This window comes from Ceratotherium simum, chromosome 7 (genome assembly GCF_057802395.1).
Source record: "Ceratotherium simum simum isolate JZ-2026a chromosome 7, ASM5780239v1, whole genome shotgun sequence".
Classification (NCBI taxonomy): Eukaryota; Metazoa; Chordata; class Mammalia; order Perissodactyla; family Rhinocerotidae; genus Ceratotherium; species Ceratotherium simum.
This window is the reverse complement of record NC_141906.1, coordinates 43,603,974-43,621,384: the sequence shown is the minus strand read 5'-3', so window position 1 is coordinate 43,621,384 and position 17,411 is coordinate 43,603,974. Positions and strand designations below refer to the sequence as shown.

The following is a 17,411-nucleotide window of genomic DNA, read 5'->3' as shown; positions in this document are numbered from 1 at the left end:
CTGCTCAAGAGGTAAAAATGCTGCAAGAGAACTTCATTCCCAATTTAACAATAAGAAAAAGTCATAATTAAAAAATCATATCTTTGCCTCATCAGAGAAATAGAGTCATAAGGAAACCAGGCAAACTGATTCCAACAGGTGGCAAGACATGCTGAGAGAGACAGGATACGTGACCTCTTTCAACTTTGGCAGAATATGAGAGGAAAGAGTAAAAGCCATTAAAATGAGTAAAAAGGAAACAACTGAAATTTTAACAAATTGATTAAGCTACATGTGGGCTATGGAATAATTTAGAGTTCCTAAGAATCCAAGACACACAGAGAATACACAACTACCTACCAGCTCTTTTTCACAGGTCTCTACTGGATGCCCAAGGGAAAGATTGGGAGGCAGAAGGGAAGACCTGTTGGGCCGGCCTATGTCTGCAGGTGATGAAGATGGACCTAGAGAGGCCCATTTGTGCTCTGGGCTACATGAGCACAGGGTGTTAACTGGTTGCTCGGGAGGGATAGTATGAAAACCTGATCAGATCACAGATCTTACTTTGATACGGAAAAAAAGACATCAGCTGCTGGGAAATGGGAGGAAACATTTGCACCCCCACTCCAGGCCCTGCCTTGTTGCCAGGCAAAGATTAGCTGCCTCTGGGAGAGGACTAAGAATTCTGCCACCAAACTTCATGCTGTACTGATGCTAGGAAAACCCCATAACATGAATCTTTACGATTGTTTTGCTGTCTTTATTCTCATTGAGATTAAAGGACTTTGCTGCTTCTTTTCTTGAGAGAAAAGCACTTTTCTTAAGAACTTCTTTTCTTTTGATAAATATCTGTATCTTTCTCCCGATAGATTGCTTTACATAAGGACATAGCTACAGAAAACTTCTTTCATTACTGCCATTTTGACTTCTTGAATTTAATAATACGTCTTTCCTGAGTTTCCAGCAGATTCTCATCCTTATTGTTTTTTCTAGATTATTGTGACATTTTGTACTTGACAATAATTATCATGGGCCTTCTTGACTCCAGGATAGAAACAACCTTTGTATTGCGCATCATTGGTTTTCTGTTTTCCCGACCCTACATGCAGAAATTTTGTTTTGATATTTCCAGAAACCCTTGTATCATCTAAAGTAGCTTAATAAAACAAAGCCATACGATGAAAAGACATTTTATGAATAATTTGATGAATGAGATTCTCAATATAGCATTTCCTATAGATATTTTATGTATCAGTTATCATTCTTTGATTAGTTTTTCCTGTGGGGAAAATATGGGATAATTTCCCCTAGAGAATGATCTTTTAGAATTGAAGCCATATGTCTTTTTTTCTTAGTTTACTTTTTAAATAATTTCAATGTACTTCACTTTTGATGTTTTTTTTCTCTCATTTCCTTAGCAAGTTTCCCTTAAATTATAAATTCAGTAATGTATCTCTTATTGTTAAAGAAAAAAAGCCATTCCAAAAACTCTTTTTCTTAATTCTTCTTCTTTCAATTTGCTGTCCTATCTCTCTACTTTATTTCGTCATCATATTTTGAAAAGCTTGGGCTAATGTGACATTTTCAATTCTTATTCTGTTTTCATTCTACTGCAGTTTTACTTTCATCCTCATCCAGATATGAGCTGAGTTATGTCCCCTCTCCCAGATTCATACGTTGAAGTCCTAATCCCCAGGACCTCAGAATGTGACTGGATTTTGAAATAGAGTCTTTAAAGAGGTAATTAAGTTAAAATGAGGTCATTAGGGTGGGCCCTTATCCAATATGACTGGTGTCCTTATAAGAAGAAGAAATCAGGACACAGACACATACAGAGGGAAGACTACATGAAGACATTGGGAGAATGGGAGAAGACGGTCGCATATAAGCCACGGAGAGAGAAACTAACCCTGCCAATACCTTGATCTCAGACTTCTAGCCTCTAGAACTGAGAGAAAATAAATGTTTGTTGTACCGTGGTACTATGGTACTATGTTATGGCAGCCCTAGCAAACTAATATACCACCCTACAGATGATGTTTCTGATGTAGTTACCAGTGCCCTCCTAATTGCTATAATGACAGAACTGAAAGATGGACTTTCATGTAAGACTAATGAGTTAAAATCCTATTTCAGTCAACTAATACCTCTGAAACTTTGGGTAAATATTTAATCTTTCTGAGCCTCAGTCTTCAAACTTCTAAAAAGGGGGTAATAAATACTTATTTTAAGGATTAAAAAAGATGGTTCATATGGACATGCTTCGCATAGTTTAAGCAGATAGTAATGAAACTCATGGTGCTATATTTCTTTCCTATTTTCCAACCAGCATGTTTCTTTAATTCAGCAGACCACTGCTATATTGAATGATGTAAATTAAAGATGACTTATCTAATATTTTTTCTCAAACTTTTCACAAACTCTTCCTTTCCCATTACTTATCCTCCCAGTCAGCCCCTACCCCATTTAGAGCTGATGACATCCCCTCTTATTTCAATGAGAAAATAGAAGTAATCAATTAGAATACTCTAATTTTTACAACACCAAGTTTACAAGTACACAGGCATCTACACCCTATCCTTTGTCTCTGTCCAGGCATAAAGGAAGACCCATCCCTAGTCATTGCAAAAGCCCACTTCTCCACTGGGCTTTGGACCTCAAATCTCAAGAACATTGCTCTGGTAGATTTTCCCTTTCACTACCATGTCTCTTCGTTTGTACTTTTTTGTTTCTAATAGCATACAAACATTCTTTAATATCCTCTATCCTTAAAAAAATTTTTAAATTCCAATTCCTTCTTTGATCTCATATCTCCTTTCCTCCTTCCCATTTCTCTGCTTGTTTTCTTGTCAAAACCTTTCGAAAGAGTTGTTTGGAACCAGTTAGTCTGGCTCTTGATGGAGCTTCCAATTCTACCGAAACTGCTGCTCTCAGAGTCACAGCTACTCCCATGTTTTCAGACCCCATGGGTATTTCGCTCTCCCCATTGTATTAAACTCTTATGAGCACTTGATACACTTGTCCACTTCTTCATTCTAGACTTTTTTTGCCTATATGGCTTTTATGACTTAATATCCTTGTTTCTCTCCTCCCTCATGGCCAAGGATTCTCAGTCTCCTTTGCTAACTCATCTGTAGCCATCCCTCCTCCTGATGAGGTTTGCCAGACTCTTGGTGGCTTTTCTTCTCTATTAAACTCAGTCCCTGAGTGATCCCATGGACTTCAGGATGGGAAATAATGCCTATAGGCTAAAGATTATCAAATGCGTGTCTCCAACCCTGTTTTTTCTTTTGAATTCCATTTTCCAACATCCAACAGACTACTGATAGCCTCTCTTGGATATCTAATTACCATATCCAAAAAGGACCCTAATATATCCAAAAGAACACTTGATTCAGTTTTCTTTACTAAATTTATTACTTGCCTCGCCTTTTCTATTTCAGTAAAAAGCCCCATTGTCTTCCCTAATGCTCCTAAATCCTAGGAATCATCCTTGATTCCATCTTTTTTTTTCTTTTTGGCATAAGCTATATTTATATTATCACCTAGTTCATTGAAACATCCTGTTGGTTTTACCTTTGAAATACATGTGGATTCAGTCTTATTCCCAGCCACTCCATTGTCACTGCCTGGTTGGAATCACTATCATCTCTCACTTGGACCAATGCAGTAGAGTAATTCGTGTTCCTACTAAAGTTCTTGCTCTAACAATCCATTTATCACAGCAGTCAGGATAACCTTTAAAAATGTCAATCATCTTAAAATTATTTCAGTACCCTGATAAAATCATTTTAAGTCTTTCTGCTGTACTTAGGCCTTTGCTGATCTCTTCAACCTCATCTTCTACTAGGTTCCCTTTGTTTACCATCTTTAGCTTTGTTGGTCTCTTTTAGACAAGCCAAGTTCTTTTCTGCCATGGGCACTTTGAATTTGTTCTCCTCACTTCCTGAAATACTTTCCCAAAAGAATTTTCTATGGCTGACTCCTCAAGAAGCCAGTTGCTCAGAGGGGGAGGATCTTATAGCTCATTTCCTCAGAGAAGCCAGCTTTGACTAGCCTGTCTAAATCGGAAACTTTCCAGGTGATTCTTTATAAAATACATATTATATATCACATCATAGGGCTTCATTGAATTTTGTGCTTATTTATTTCTTAGTTTACTTGTATTTTCCCATTCTAGAATGTAAGCATCTTAATGGCAAGGACTTTGTCTGTCTTGTACTTGTGTGCTAAGAACTCTTGTATGTATTTATAAAAATACCATAGTAATGATCAAAGCTACAACTTCAGATATCTACTAATATTAGCAGAATTCTGTGGCTGAGAAAAGGAAGACTTAGGGGACGATAAGCAGCATGCCAGAGATCATGTAGCTAGATGTAACAGACTTGGGATTCAAAATGAGGCATGCCTGATGCTAAAATCAGTGATGTTAATCATGTGATTTACTGCCTCCTAGTCTCCTGATCTCTGGCCTTTTGATTTATTTTACAGCCCTGCTCATCCCTTGGACCTGATATTTGGTGCTATTTCGGCAGTTCTGACCTTCGGCTCTCTAAATAATTATGGTGAAGACCTTCCTATAGTCATGCTGCTTCTGCCTTCCTCAGTTAAATATCCCCCGTCATGTTACAAATTCCATTCTGTCGTTGGGACTTCCTATCTTGCATCACAAGACCTTGGAACCTTCTTCCCTCTACTTTGCCGAAAACCATGTCCTTGGGCAGGTCACCTCTCTGGGCTCTGATTTCTTTATTTGTAAAATGAGGGGTTTGGATTGATCTTAAAATTCCCTTTCAGATTTAAAAGTTCAGCAAAAATGATGACAACTCATGTTTCTTTATCCTCTTTCATTTGGGATTTTTAAATTATCAATATTTTAATTTAAGCAATTTAATTTCCCTAGTACTAAAACACATTAATTCTGCAAAGAGTTGGGAGATTTCCCATATTGTAGGAGGAAGACTCTTTAAGATATTAGGTATAGTACATGGCTTCTTTGTCAACTAATAGAGTGCAATTCAATTCCCTTAGATTAATATTTTACTCCACAACAAAGTGTTATTGATAACCTAGCAGATGGCTGCCTGCCTTAGAATTATCAATTATACAACACTTTAGTCTAATAAGTATTTAATGAACGTCTCCCATGTGCCATGGTCTGTGTTAGGTGCTTAGGTCTGTGTTAAATGCTAGAGATGATCAGTACATAGACCCTGTCTTCAAGGAGCTCAAGATTCACTGGGAGAGATAGACAAACCTATGAATAAGTCTAACCAAAGCAGACTGGTATAAGAGCTCAATCCAATGATAACAGCAACAACAACATCAGCCGTGGGAATATGGATAAGTATGACTATAATGGTATAACTGCTACTTGTTCTAGGGAATTAATTCTCCTGCTTTAGAAAACAAATGGGGAGCATTTTTAAAGCTGGTCACAATCCAACAGTATGAGGAAAAAACCAAGAAACAGACAGGTCCTCCTCTGCCATCCTATCTAATTCGTAGACTTCTCTGGTTTCTGAGCTCACCTCCTTCCATAACCCTGGGATTTCTGCCTCTCTGAGCAAGCTTCAGCCTTGCAATCACCAGCAGGCAAGCAATCTGCTGTTCACTCCTAAAGCTCCAGGGACCTGCTTTGCTGCCATCCTTCTGCCTGGACTATTTCTGAGCTGCCAACTTGGCAAAGCACTTGGTTTGCCGGCATGTGGGTCAGGGCAGCCTTCCTAGCAGGGTGGCCCATGGGAGGCTTGGGGAATAGAGTGGAGGGGAAGCCTCATTGACAAATACAGCCAAGAAGTCACTCCAAAAGATGTAATTAATCTGTAGCTGAGGAGTGAGGCAGGCCCGCCGTCCCTGGAATGTTTTGCTTCAGGTTTTACCTAGCCAGGATTCCCATGCACTCAAGAGACAGGCCACTGGAGAATTGATGAGGAATTGTCGATACTGGAGAGCACTCAGAAAATAGTGAGTAAAGAACAAAAGCATTGTGGGCGCTTTTTAAAAGTCCCTTATACTCTACTCTCTTTACAAGAACTAGTCTTTGTATAACACATTATAGTTTATAAACTGTAAACCCCTTCTTATGAAGAAGGTAGTTAATATTACCGCCATTTTATAAGTGAGGAAACTGAGGCTGGGAGAGGTTTGGTAACCTTCCCAAGGTCGCGCAAGTATCACAAAGCAGAGCCAGGACTTAGTCACAGGCACTCTGACTCCAGGTCTCATGGTTCTTCCACTAGAGGACTTCTCTTCCACACTTAGAACCTAGGAACTAGACTGTTAGCTCCTAGAGGGTGGGTGTCCCTCGTGCCCTCTCCACCCCCATCTCACTTAGTTCCTGAGTCAGCGCATGCTCAGTCAAGCTGGTTCATAAAAGCACTGCTCACGCCAGAGAGGAGTTTAGGTATCAGTTAAAACTGATGCCTTAAGCTTCTAGGCTTTCCAAATGGCAACCCCCCCCACTCCAAATTTGTAGCCCAGTCTTGGTTCCCTTTCACATCCACTGCCACCCGCTGGCCCCTCCTCCCCTGCCAGTTTGAGCTTGCTGAGTTTTTTACCAACTTGTCCTGCTTGGACTGACCTCCTGCTGCAGAAACTATGCTGCTTGACTAGTGCTCAAAATAACCACCTACACTGGCAGCTCCTGCTCCTCTCCTGGAGAAAGAGGATACTCTCTCTCTCTCCCTCTCTCTCTCTCTATATATATATACACACACACATACATTTCTTCTGTTAAATCTCCCTAAATCCTTTATGAAGCAGCATATAGAACATGGGTTCATATCCTGACAGGTTACTTAGCCTCTCTATGCTTCAGTATATTTGTCCATGAGATGGGGATGATAATGGTACTTAACTGGTAGGATTGCCCTGAGTATTAAATGAGTCAATCCATATGCTATGCTTAGTATCTGGTGCGCAGTAAGCACTCAAATGTTACCTATATTTTTAGTATTTTAGTAGTGTTTTAACTATTGTTTATTTCCTGAAGTTTCTTTTCACCTCACACTTCTGTGCCTTTCTTGTTTTGTTCCCTATGAATTGGATGTTTTTACTACTAAACTTCACTAGTCAAAATTCTACTAATTCGTAAAGCCACCAGTCATCAGAGTATTCCAAACAATAGACTCTAGCAACTATTCACTGCAAATGCACTCTGTGCCAGGCATGGTGCCAGGCGCTGCAGATCCAGGGGTTGGAGAGGACAGCTCTTGTGGTCTCTACTTCCTTGATGCTTTTTTCTTCACTCCCACATATATATCCATATAAAACAACTATTACTGCAGAAGTTACTTTTGTTTTATGTTACTTAGTTATTCACCCATCTGGACTGGGAAGCCTTAGGTGGGGAGGAATAGTATATACTCACTTTGGCACCCCCATGGCCTAATATAGCACACAACACAGAGGGTACTTAATGTTTGTTGAATTAACAGATGAATGAATACCTGCATGCAGAGGAGTGCTTGCTTTTGTCCATGTGAGCCTTTCTTGAGCGATTAGGTGTCAGGGAAAATGAAGCATTTCTAAAACTCTCTTTCTGTTGCCCTGACATTCATCCATAGTGCACCATCCAGCACCAATGCTCCTCTTCCCCTCTGAGGAAGCTGTATGCATCAAAGCTCTTGATTCCCCTGCTAAAACATCAGTTTGCTTGATTGGTATTGTAGTGTAAGGTTGGTTTAATGTTTCAAATTCCTGTCTTTAGCATGCCCCAAATCCAATCTTACTACAGAAAAAGAATAAACAACACTCCAACCTATTCTTTCTTTTAGGGCAATCACTCCTCAATCCTCACTCCTTGCCAGAAAGTTTTTTACAAGACTGAAAATAGCTAGAGTCCCTTGTCAGACCTTAATCTGAATAGCAGAGAAAAATAATTTTAACTATGAATTGGACTTATCTATTTGTCAGTTACCTATTAATCATAACTAAAAGCATGATTAAGCTGTCACTAAGAAATCCACTAAAGCCCTCTAATTGTGCTAATGCTTTTGACTGTCATTTCTTCAAAAAAAAAAGAAAAAAACCCACAAAAACATTATCCAGAGTGTTGTAAAGTCCAGAAAGGACCTTGGAGCTTTAAATCAATCTGTTCCTTTTACAGATAAGAATTCTGAGGAACAAAAACGTAAAGACTCTGAAACTGTGAACAAGAGATTAAATATAAAGGACCATATAAAAACACTTGAATAGTGAGAGACATATCATTAAAACTTAAAAGATAATTAACAACTGCAGAAAATATTGTAATGTTTATCACAAAAAGGCCAATTTAAAAAAAATTGTGAAGAGCTTATACAATTCAGTAATAAAAACGCAAGTAAACCTTATATGAAATAGTAGAGAAGGTAAACAGACATTTTAGAGAAAAATATAATTAATCTACAATATGTATAGGAAATAGAGAAATTCAAATGGATATGTTTCTGCTCTTCAGAGCAGCAAAGATTAATAAGATTGACGACACCTAGTGCAGGTGAGGTGCAGTGTGGCAGATCCTGCACTTTCATTCTCTATTTGTGGGAATGTAGCTGGCACAATCATTCTTGGAAAGCAACTTGGAAATATCTACCAATTTTAAATGTATTTAACCTCTCACCTTTCAATTCCAATGTTAAGAATTTGTATTTTAGCTACACTCACAAAAGTTCAAAATTATATATATATATATATATAAATTGTTTAGCAAAAATGAAAACAAAAGAGAGAGACAAAAAAATAATTGAAATGCCCATTAGTAAGTGATTGTGATTACTAAACTACGGTGCATTCATGCAATGGAATTCATTTTTTTTACACATTTATTGATTCATTTAAAGATGTCATTGACGAACACATTGCATGTTAATAATATCTTAACATTATAATGAAATTAGTGCTCACCTTGTGGAGCCCCTAAACTCTGTCTTAACGTGTTAATTTCTTCCAGAATATGAAGTAGCTAATGAAGGACAAAATTTGGAAAGTGAATTTTACTTGACCTAGTTTATAATACCTACGTTTGAAAAAAAGTTATAAAATTTGCTAATCTTCGCAAAATATTCTCAATTTTGATGAGTTTATTTCCTTGGTTTATTGCTTATTGCTTTTGCCTACAATACAAAGGATTATTTATTACCTTCTAGTTAGCAGAGATTGTGTCTAACCAGAATAACTTTCCTGCACTTTATGTTGACTTTATTATATTCTTGACTATTTAAAAAAGAACAAAGATTTCTCATTCCTCTATGAAAGAACTAAGATTCTTTACAATCATGTTACCTTCTTTTTTTATTTTAAAGTGTTTTATTGACATATATAACCATATATATTGAAATATATAACCAAATATTGTTTCTCAGGCACTCATAGTCCTATCTTAAGCAAGTATCCAAGTCTCCTCTCACAACTTTGAATTTGCCTGGCCCAAAGCAGATCCTAAATATAGAGAAAGTTAAATAAATCTTTTAGAATATCTTTGACACCTAAAACTATCTTTGTGCTTTCTTAGAGGGCTCCTGGAAAATCACAAAGTTTTATTCTTTCATTTTATCATCTTGTTCTTTCATCTCATCAAACTTATGAAAAGAGAGATGCTAGAAATAATTGGATTTATTTATTAGTTACTATCGATGAGTTACATGGGAAGAGTGAGAAGAAGAAATGCTCAGGGCCGGCCCTGTGGCTTAGTGGTTAAGTGCACATGCTCCGCTGTTGGCGGCCTGGGTTCGGATCCCGGGCGTGCGCCGACGCACCGCTTCGCCGGCCATGCTGAGGCCACGTCCCACATACAGCAACTAGAAGGATGTGCAGCTATGACATACAACTATCTACTGGGGCTTTGGGGGAAAAATAAATAAATAAATAAAATTATTAAAAAAAAAAAAGAAGAAATGTTCAGCCTTCCCTAGGTTAAATTGGTATAAGTAAATGTCATTAATATTAGTGTTTTAGAAGTTGTATGTTTTATGGGAAGTTCCTAGAGATTCATCAATGCCCTCACCATCCATGATACACTCCTATTTATCAGTCCTGATGGTGCTTTGCCTGATATTAGTCAACAACAGTATAGTGTTATCAGTCGTAATTTCAGTTACTTAAAATGTTAACTAGGCCACAGTCTTACTTGTCTTTTTTTTTTAGTGAAATTTTAGGTTCACAACAAAATTGAGACGATATGTACAGAGATTTCCCATATATTCCCTGCCCCAGTACATGCATAGCCTCCCCCATTATCAGCATCCCTCAACAGAATGGGCCATTTATTATAACTGAGGAACCTACCTTGACACATCATTGTTACCCAGAGTCCATAGTTTACATTAGAGTTTACTTTTGGTGGTGAACATTCTATGAGTTTGGACAAATGTATAATGACATATATGCAACACTATAATATCATAAAGAGTGTTTTCACTGCCTTAAAAATCCTCTGTGTTCTGTCTATTAATCTCTCCCCCCATCCCCACTAGTGGCAACCACTGATCATTTTATAGTCTCCATAGTCTTACCTTTTCCAGAATGGCAAACAGTTGGAACGATACAGCATGTAATCTTTTCAGATTGGCTTCTTTTACTTAGTAGTATTTATTTAAGTTTCCGCCATCTGTTTTTTCTTTTTTTTTTTTTTTGAGGAAGATTAGCCCTGCACTAAAAACTGTTGCCAATCTTCCTCTTTTTCTCCCCAAAGCCCCACTACATAGTTATGTATCACAGTTGTAGAGTTGTAGCTCTTCTACATGGGACACTGCCTCAGCGTGGCTTGATGAGCAGTGAGTAGGTCCATGCCCAGGATCCGAACCGGCATACTCCAGGCTGCCAAGGCAGAGTGTAGGAACTTAACCGCTACGCCACCGTGCCAGCCCCACTCCCACGTCTTTTATAGCTTGATAACTCATTTCTTTTTAGCAATGAATAATATTCCATTGTCTGGAGGTACCACAGTTTATTTATCCATTCACATACTGAAGGACATTTTACTTGCCTCCAAGTTTTGGCAATTATGAATAAAGTTGCCATAAACATCCAGCCTGCTCCGGTGGTCTAGTGGTTAAGATTCAGCACTTTGACGGCCATAGCCCAGGTTCATTTTCTGGTCAGGGAACCACACCACCCATCTGTCCGTTGTCATACTGTTGCTGTGATGCTGAAAGCTATGTCACAGGTATTTCCAATTTCAGCAGGGTCACAGGTTTCAGCAAAGCTTCCAGACTGAGACAAACTTAGGAAGAAGGACCTGGCCGCCCACTTCTGAAAAAATAGCACAGGAACATTGTCTGCTATAGCACCAGAAGGTGAGAGGATGGTGCAAAAAGACAGGGCGAAGTTCTGCTCTGCTGCACACAGGGTCCCTGGGAGTCAGAATGGACTCACCCTCACTAACAACAGCAAATATCCATGTGCAGATTTCTGTGTGGACATATGTTTTTCGACTCCTCTGGGTAAATACGAAGGAGCACAATTGCTGGATAGTATGGTAAGAGTATGTTTAGTTTTGTAAGAAGCTACCGAACTGTCTTCCAAAGTAGTTGTTTTATTTTGTATTCCCACCAGCAATGAATGAGAGTTCTGGTTGCTTCACATCCTCACCAGCATTTGGTGCTGTCAGTGTTCCAGATTTTGGCTACTCATGTAGATGTGTATCTTATTATTTTAATTTACATTTCCCTTACGACATATGATATGGGGTACCTTTTCATATGCTTATTTGCCATTGTATATCTTCTTTGGTGAGGTATCTGTTAAAGACTTTGACTCATTTTTTAATTGGGTTCATTTCTTATTGTTGAGTTTTAAGAGTTTTTTGTATATTGTGGATAATAGTCCTTTATCAGATGTATGTTTTGCAAATATTTTCTCCCAGTCTGTGGATTGTCTTCTCATTTTCTTGACATACAATGGAATTCTACAAAGCTTTTAAAAGGAAGGCATAGGTCTGTATATACTGATGTGGAAATATATCTAAGAGAGATTATTAAGTGGAAAAAAAGTACAGAATCATGTGCACATACAACTCTTTAGTGTATATAAGACAAATATTATGCTTTTTTTGCCCCTGGAAACACAAGAATAGAATGGTAGAGTGAGACTTCTCTTATTTTGTTAATTTGTTCCTTTCTCTATTTTTCTGAATTTTTAAAGCTTTTTCTAGACGGTAGAATAGGTTTTAGGTTATTTCTCCTAATTTGTTCTTTTATGTTGTCTTCTTTTTTAATTAAAAAAAAAAAAAAACCAGAAACTAAAATACTTTAATATAGTCTTTAAAGGAAGTCTTTCAAAGAAGCCAAGAACATACCAGGTCCCTCGAATCGGATCATATCTCACTCGATACTTGCTTTTGGGAACCTGTTCTCCAGCTGGCTACATACTTTAAAGTTTCCTTAAGATGCTTTCTTCTATCTTATGATTTGCCTATTTTGTTCCCTAAGTATGGTATACACTACCTCACCTTCCTTGTCATATTTGTAATTTCTCCTCAGCTCTAAGAATCCATCCAAGCATAGTCTTTTCCAGAAAGCATTTAATTTTCAGGGCAGGGTTAAGCTCTTCCTCTCTGGATTCATATATCTCTCATACTTCTTTTATGGGCTATACCATATTGCTATGATTGTTAGTTTTTTCTGTCTTTTTTGAAAGACTGTAAGCATCTGGAGGTCAGGCCTTTTTATTCATCTCAATAAATTAAAAAGGCATAGCATCTGGCATGGTATCTGGAAAATAGTAAAAACCTAAAATGTTTGATGAATGAATTAATTTTTAATGAAAATGATTTATCCTCAATCTAAGAGCAGTCAAAAGGATGCTCATATTTCAACTCCCCAAGAAACTGTCCATAGTGGTTAAAAACATGACTCTATAGTAAGACTGCATTGTTTGACTCTCAACTCCGTCCTTTACTAACTATATAATATTGGGCCAATTATTGAATTTCTCCATCTCTCTTTTTTCATCTGTAAAGTATGGATAATACTAGAATCTACATTATAGACTTGTTAGTGTGGATTAAATGAAAGAAAACTTATAAAGAGCTTAGAATAGTGCCTAGAACATAGTGAAAACTAAACATGTGTTATGTTTTAAAAGTATTATATTAGATCTGTTCTCTGATTTTTTTTTTAAATAGTAGAGAGAATTGGAATTAGCTTATGTCTTTATTTTCCCAACATTGGTATATTTTGATGGCAGACTAATTGGCCACTGGAATCTTATCACTTTCTCTGCATATGAGTCTTGAGGCTTATTTCCTTGTTTTGGATACCAAGCTTCCACTTTCTTCTTGAGTTCATATTTCCAGTTTGTGAAGTATGGTTTCAATGAGATAGGGGTTGTGCTCCTGATCCTTGAATATCCCTTCTTGTCTTGCAGGCCTGCTGTTCTTCAGGGCTCAGCTTGTATAGCATCCTTTTTTATACAGCTTTCCAAGAATGTCTCTCATGATTGTGCATGAATCATAATGTGATAAAGTTGTTTACTTGTTTATAATTACCACTAGACTATGCTTTTTCAGGTTGGTGATCCCCTCTCATTATTCTGTTTCCTCTGTGCCTAGAACCAGATCTAATGGTCTAGAAACATGCTAAAATCTTAAAACATGTTCATAGCATTGAATGATTATTACATTTTGCTTTTCAAGACTTGCACAAAAAATTCCTTCAGCTAAAATGGCTTCTCTGTAGTTCCTTTTATAGCTGTGGTAAAATGTAACTTGCTAAGGTTTTTTTCAATCATTTATTTATTTGATAGCAATTAATTATACATCTACTAATTATATGCTAGACAAAACACTGTGAAAAAAACAAATATAATACAAGGCATGGGCCCTGTCATTAACTAGCTCTAAGATTAGTGGGAGAAACAAAGCACAAATGAGTAACATAATCAACAAGAACGATATAAATCATGTGTCCAAAATAGAGGGTAGAGAGAGTGTGGTGTAAATTAATAGATGGGAGCTGTAGTGTATTGACCATTATTTTAACAACCAGCGTTCAGAATAAAAACCTCGATTTGTAGTATTTGCCAATTTCAAGGTGTAAATGCCCCCAGCATGGCTGATTTCAAGCTATAGCCTGAGGTCACTGAAGCAAAGTTGGGAAAAGATGTACATATTAGATCGTGCTGGCCAATGTGGGCTGGTTCCAACACACTTTGGGTGGGAGAGATGGTTATAGACAGGCATGGTCTGGGCAGACTTTAAGGAGAAGGTAAAAATTGAAACTAGTCTTGAAGGTTGGATATAAATTAGATAAGTTAAGGAACATATGTCACAGGTTTGGAGAATGATAAAAGCAATGCATAGAGGCAGGAATAAATGTGGAATATTCAGGCAAATATGCTCAGCACAAAGTACGTGCTCAATAAATACATTTGTGAAGAGTTGAATGACAATAAATAGACCATCTGATTGAAGAAATCAGTCTCTGTAAGAAGAGACTTGAGAGGAAAGCTCAGATGTCACAGAGTACACTGAACACATGGGCCTGTATCCTTCTTTATAATGACGCTTCTTCCTCCCCTCCATCTCCAGAATCTTCATCAGCTTGGCTCTGTGGGCCGAATGAGAAACTACTTTGCTGTTTGGTTATTATTTTTGAGCTATTTTAATAATCATACTGATATCTAATAGTAAGATAGGAATAGCAGAGAATTCTAAGAGGACAGAAAATTTTGCTTTGCAAAGGTGGCAGAGTGGCTACTAAAAGCCATACATCTGCTTAATGGCTTTATCTGTGTTAAACAAACATGACTTTAGATATTGAATTCAATTATAGCATTTTCTATAAATATACATATAGATGGGCTAGCTAAAAATCAACTTTTTTCTCCTATGTGGTATATAAACATGAAATCCTGTGGTTTGGCAGGGATCAGCACACTTTTTCTGTAAAGAGCCGGAAACTGGATATTTTTCAGTTTCTGGGCCATATGGTTGCGGTCACAACTACTCAACTCTGCCATGGTAGTGTGAAAGCAGCCATAGACAATACCCAAATGAATGACTGTGGTTGTGTTCCAATAAAACCTTATTTACAAATAAGGTAGGAGACAGATTTGGCCTATGAACCATAGTTAGCCAATTCCTTGCCTAAGGCATCAGGTATCTAGGAAATCTAGAATTCTTTAAAGTTCACGGGACCACACTAAACATCAAAAAATGCCAAAACTTTACAAGGACCGTCCAAGATAAAAATGACTCAGTAAAAAGAGTTCAGTCTATCTTTTCTGGTAAGAAGTCCGTTCCACCCCTCTTCCTCTCTCCCTTATGTGTGGGTCAGGTAGTTAGGATGTTATATTGCAATCGTAGTTTTGGTGCTTATGCACTTTCTTAAAAACTGATTTCTGAATAAAACCTGACTTGGGATATTACTTAATCACTATAATATTAAAGTTGCCATGAAGGCAATAAAAATCTGCCTAATAAACCTCCAGGCTCATAGTCACTTTCTTATTTGATATTATGCCTATGTTCCTGGGAACATGAGTGAGGGGGAGATGATGATAAGATGAGTAAAACAACTAATTTTCAATTTGTTTCCTTAACTTTAAAACAGGAAAAATAGAAGCTGTTATATTTACCAAAGACAATGACAGTATTATCTTGGTGACAGGTATAAATCTGTGTCCTTTATACATTAGCTACTGTGAGAAAATTACCTTGGAGGGGAAAAAAAAAGAGCACTACATTCATGTGTCATCATTTGATGCTTTATTTCCTCCTCTCTTCCTGAGGCATTCTGGAAACAGACAGCTGACCTTCCTCCATGCTTTCTTTTATGCTATCATTACCTATGACTAGGTCCAAAATCTACACGGCTAAGATGTTGCACATCTAATGAAAGAGGGTTAAGAGGGGAAAAAAAATCTCCAGGAGAGTTAAATTACGTTAAACAGGATTGTTGGGACACAGTGCATTTTGTCAGGAGAATTAATCATATAATGCTCAGGCCAATGAATGAGATTGAAAATTATATCTGCTTATATGTGAGGGTCTGAGGTTGGAAAAGAAATAACAATAACATTGCCAGAGAGAAAAATATACATACTGATGAGAGATGTAGCAGATTAGTGCCCTGCCTGGGTGGCCTTAGATCCCTCGCACCGGCTCTGTGTGCCCATCTCCTCGATTCTATGTGTTTTACACATAACCACGTGCCCCTACAACCTTCAGAGCTGGCTGCCCTTGGGCACTGGAGCTGCACAGCCTGCCTGGAATAGGCTTGTGCCTGGGAGCTTTGCAACTCCTACCTCAGGGCAACCTGTAGCCAATGACTATTTGGTATGGGAGTACAAAAACTCAGTTCCTTTGTCTTAGGGCAAGATGCATTGAGGAGTACTTTCCATTCTACCAAGATCTGGCTGAGTCTGGGACTTCAAATGAAATTGTACTCTTATTTGGCTTCTTCCTCCTTCCTACCCTGCTTTACCTATTCTCTTACTGGTTTCTCTTTAATAACACATTTGCATCCGCATCCTTAGTTTTGGGTCCGTTTCTAGAAGAATCCTATATGAGACAAGAGGCTACCATAATTCCTTAGTTTCTATGTAATAGCTGAAGTCACACTACATTTAACACCAATAAGCACATAATGTATGAAGAAGCGTCAACCAACCTGTCAACAAATGCATGGTGAAGAAGAAAAATGGGATCATTGGCAGATCCCGGTACCTGAGACATTGTTCCATTCATATAGATGTGCAAGGCGTTGTGCATACTGCTCTGAGACACATCTGCTATCCCAGTAAGTGGACTAGCAAATCCTGTATGTAAAAAGAAAATTGCAAAAAAAATTTAGTTTGCCTTAATGATTGAAAATCTAAGTGATTATCTCATTTGGTTTACAACTGCAATTGAAAGCCTGATTCCAAGTAATAAATCAATAATAAAATTTATTCTGCATTGGGATTCTTTACATTCTGGATACCCAGTGACTATTTAATAAATCTTTGTGGAATTGAGTGGTGTTAATCTGGCCACAATGGACTGATTAACTGGACGGAATAGCCTGAGCCAATTTGTGCTCCCTCCTGTTGCTTCTGCCTATTATTCCTCCGTTAGATACAGAGAAGTAGTAAGACCTTTTATAATAATCAGCATATTAACCAGCATAATAATAATCAGGATAATAATCTCACTTCAGTCAGTAATAGCACTTAGAGCAGATCTTTCCAGACTGTTATGTGTGCCCTTGGTTTCCAGTTCTGGTGGTCACTTTTAATTTTGGTTTCTGGTTCGAGAAAAATCATAAGATTTGTGAAATTCCACATTACAGTTCCTTGTCAACTGTCCAGGGGACATCAGGTCATAATCTGTCTGATTTTGTAAAATATTCATTTCAAAGTTAATCAGAACTCCATTAAATGGTTCCATTCATGGCATCAGGAATACTAATAGTGGAAATAATAATTAAAATAACAGCTATTATTTTCTGAATGTTAATTGTGCT

General features: G+C 37.6%; 2 protein-coding genes across 2 annotated transcripts in view; one reads left to right on the top strand and one right to left on the bottom strand.

The window, feature by feature from the left end:
* GRM5 (glutamate metabotropic receptor 5) overlaps positions 1 to 17,411 on the top strand; it is a 668,354-nt gene that overhangs the window by 49,553 nt on the left and 601,390 nt on the right. The gene's annotated exons all lie outside the window — the stretch shown is intronic.
* Positions 1 to 17,411, bottom strand: part of TYR (tyrosinase) — a 90,389-nt gene that overhangs the window by 37,056 nt on the left and 35,922 nt on the right. Inside the window, exon 3 of the mRNA XM_004434096.3 lies at positions 16,578 to 16,725. Coding sequence (XP_004434153.1) covers positions 16,578 to 16,725 — 148 coding nt within the window. The remainder of the gene's footprint in view (positions 1 to 16,577; positions 16,726 to 17,411) is intronic.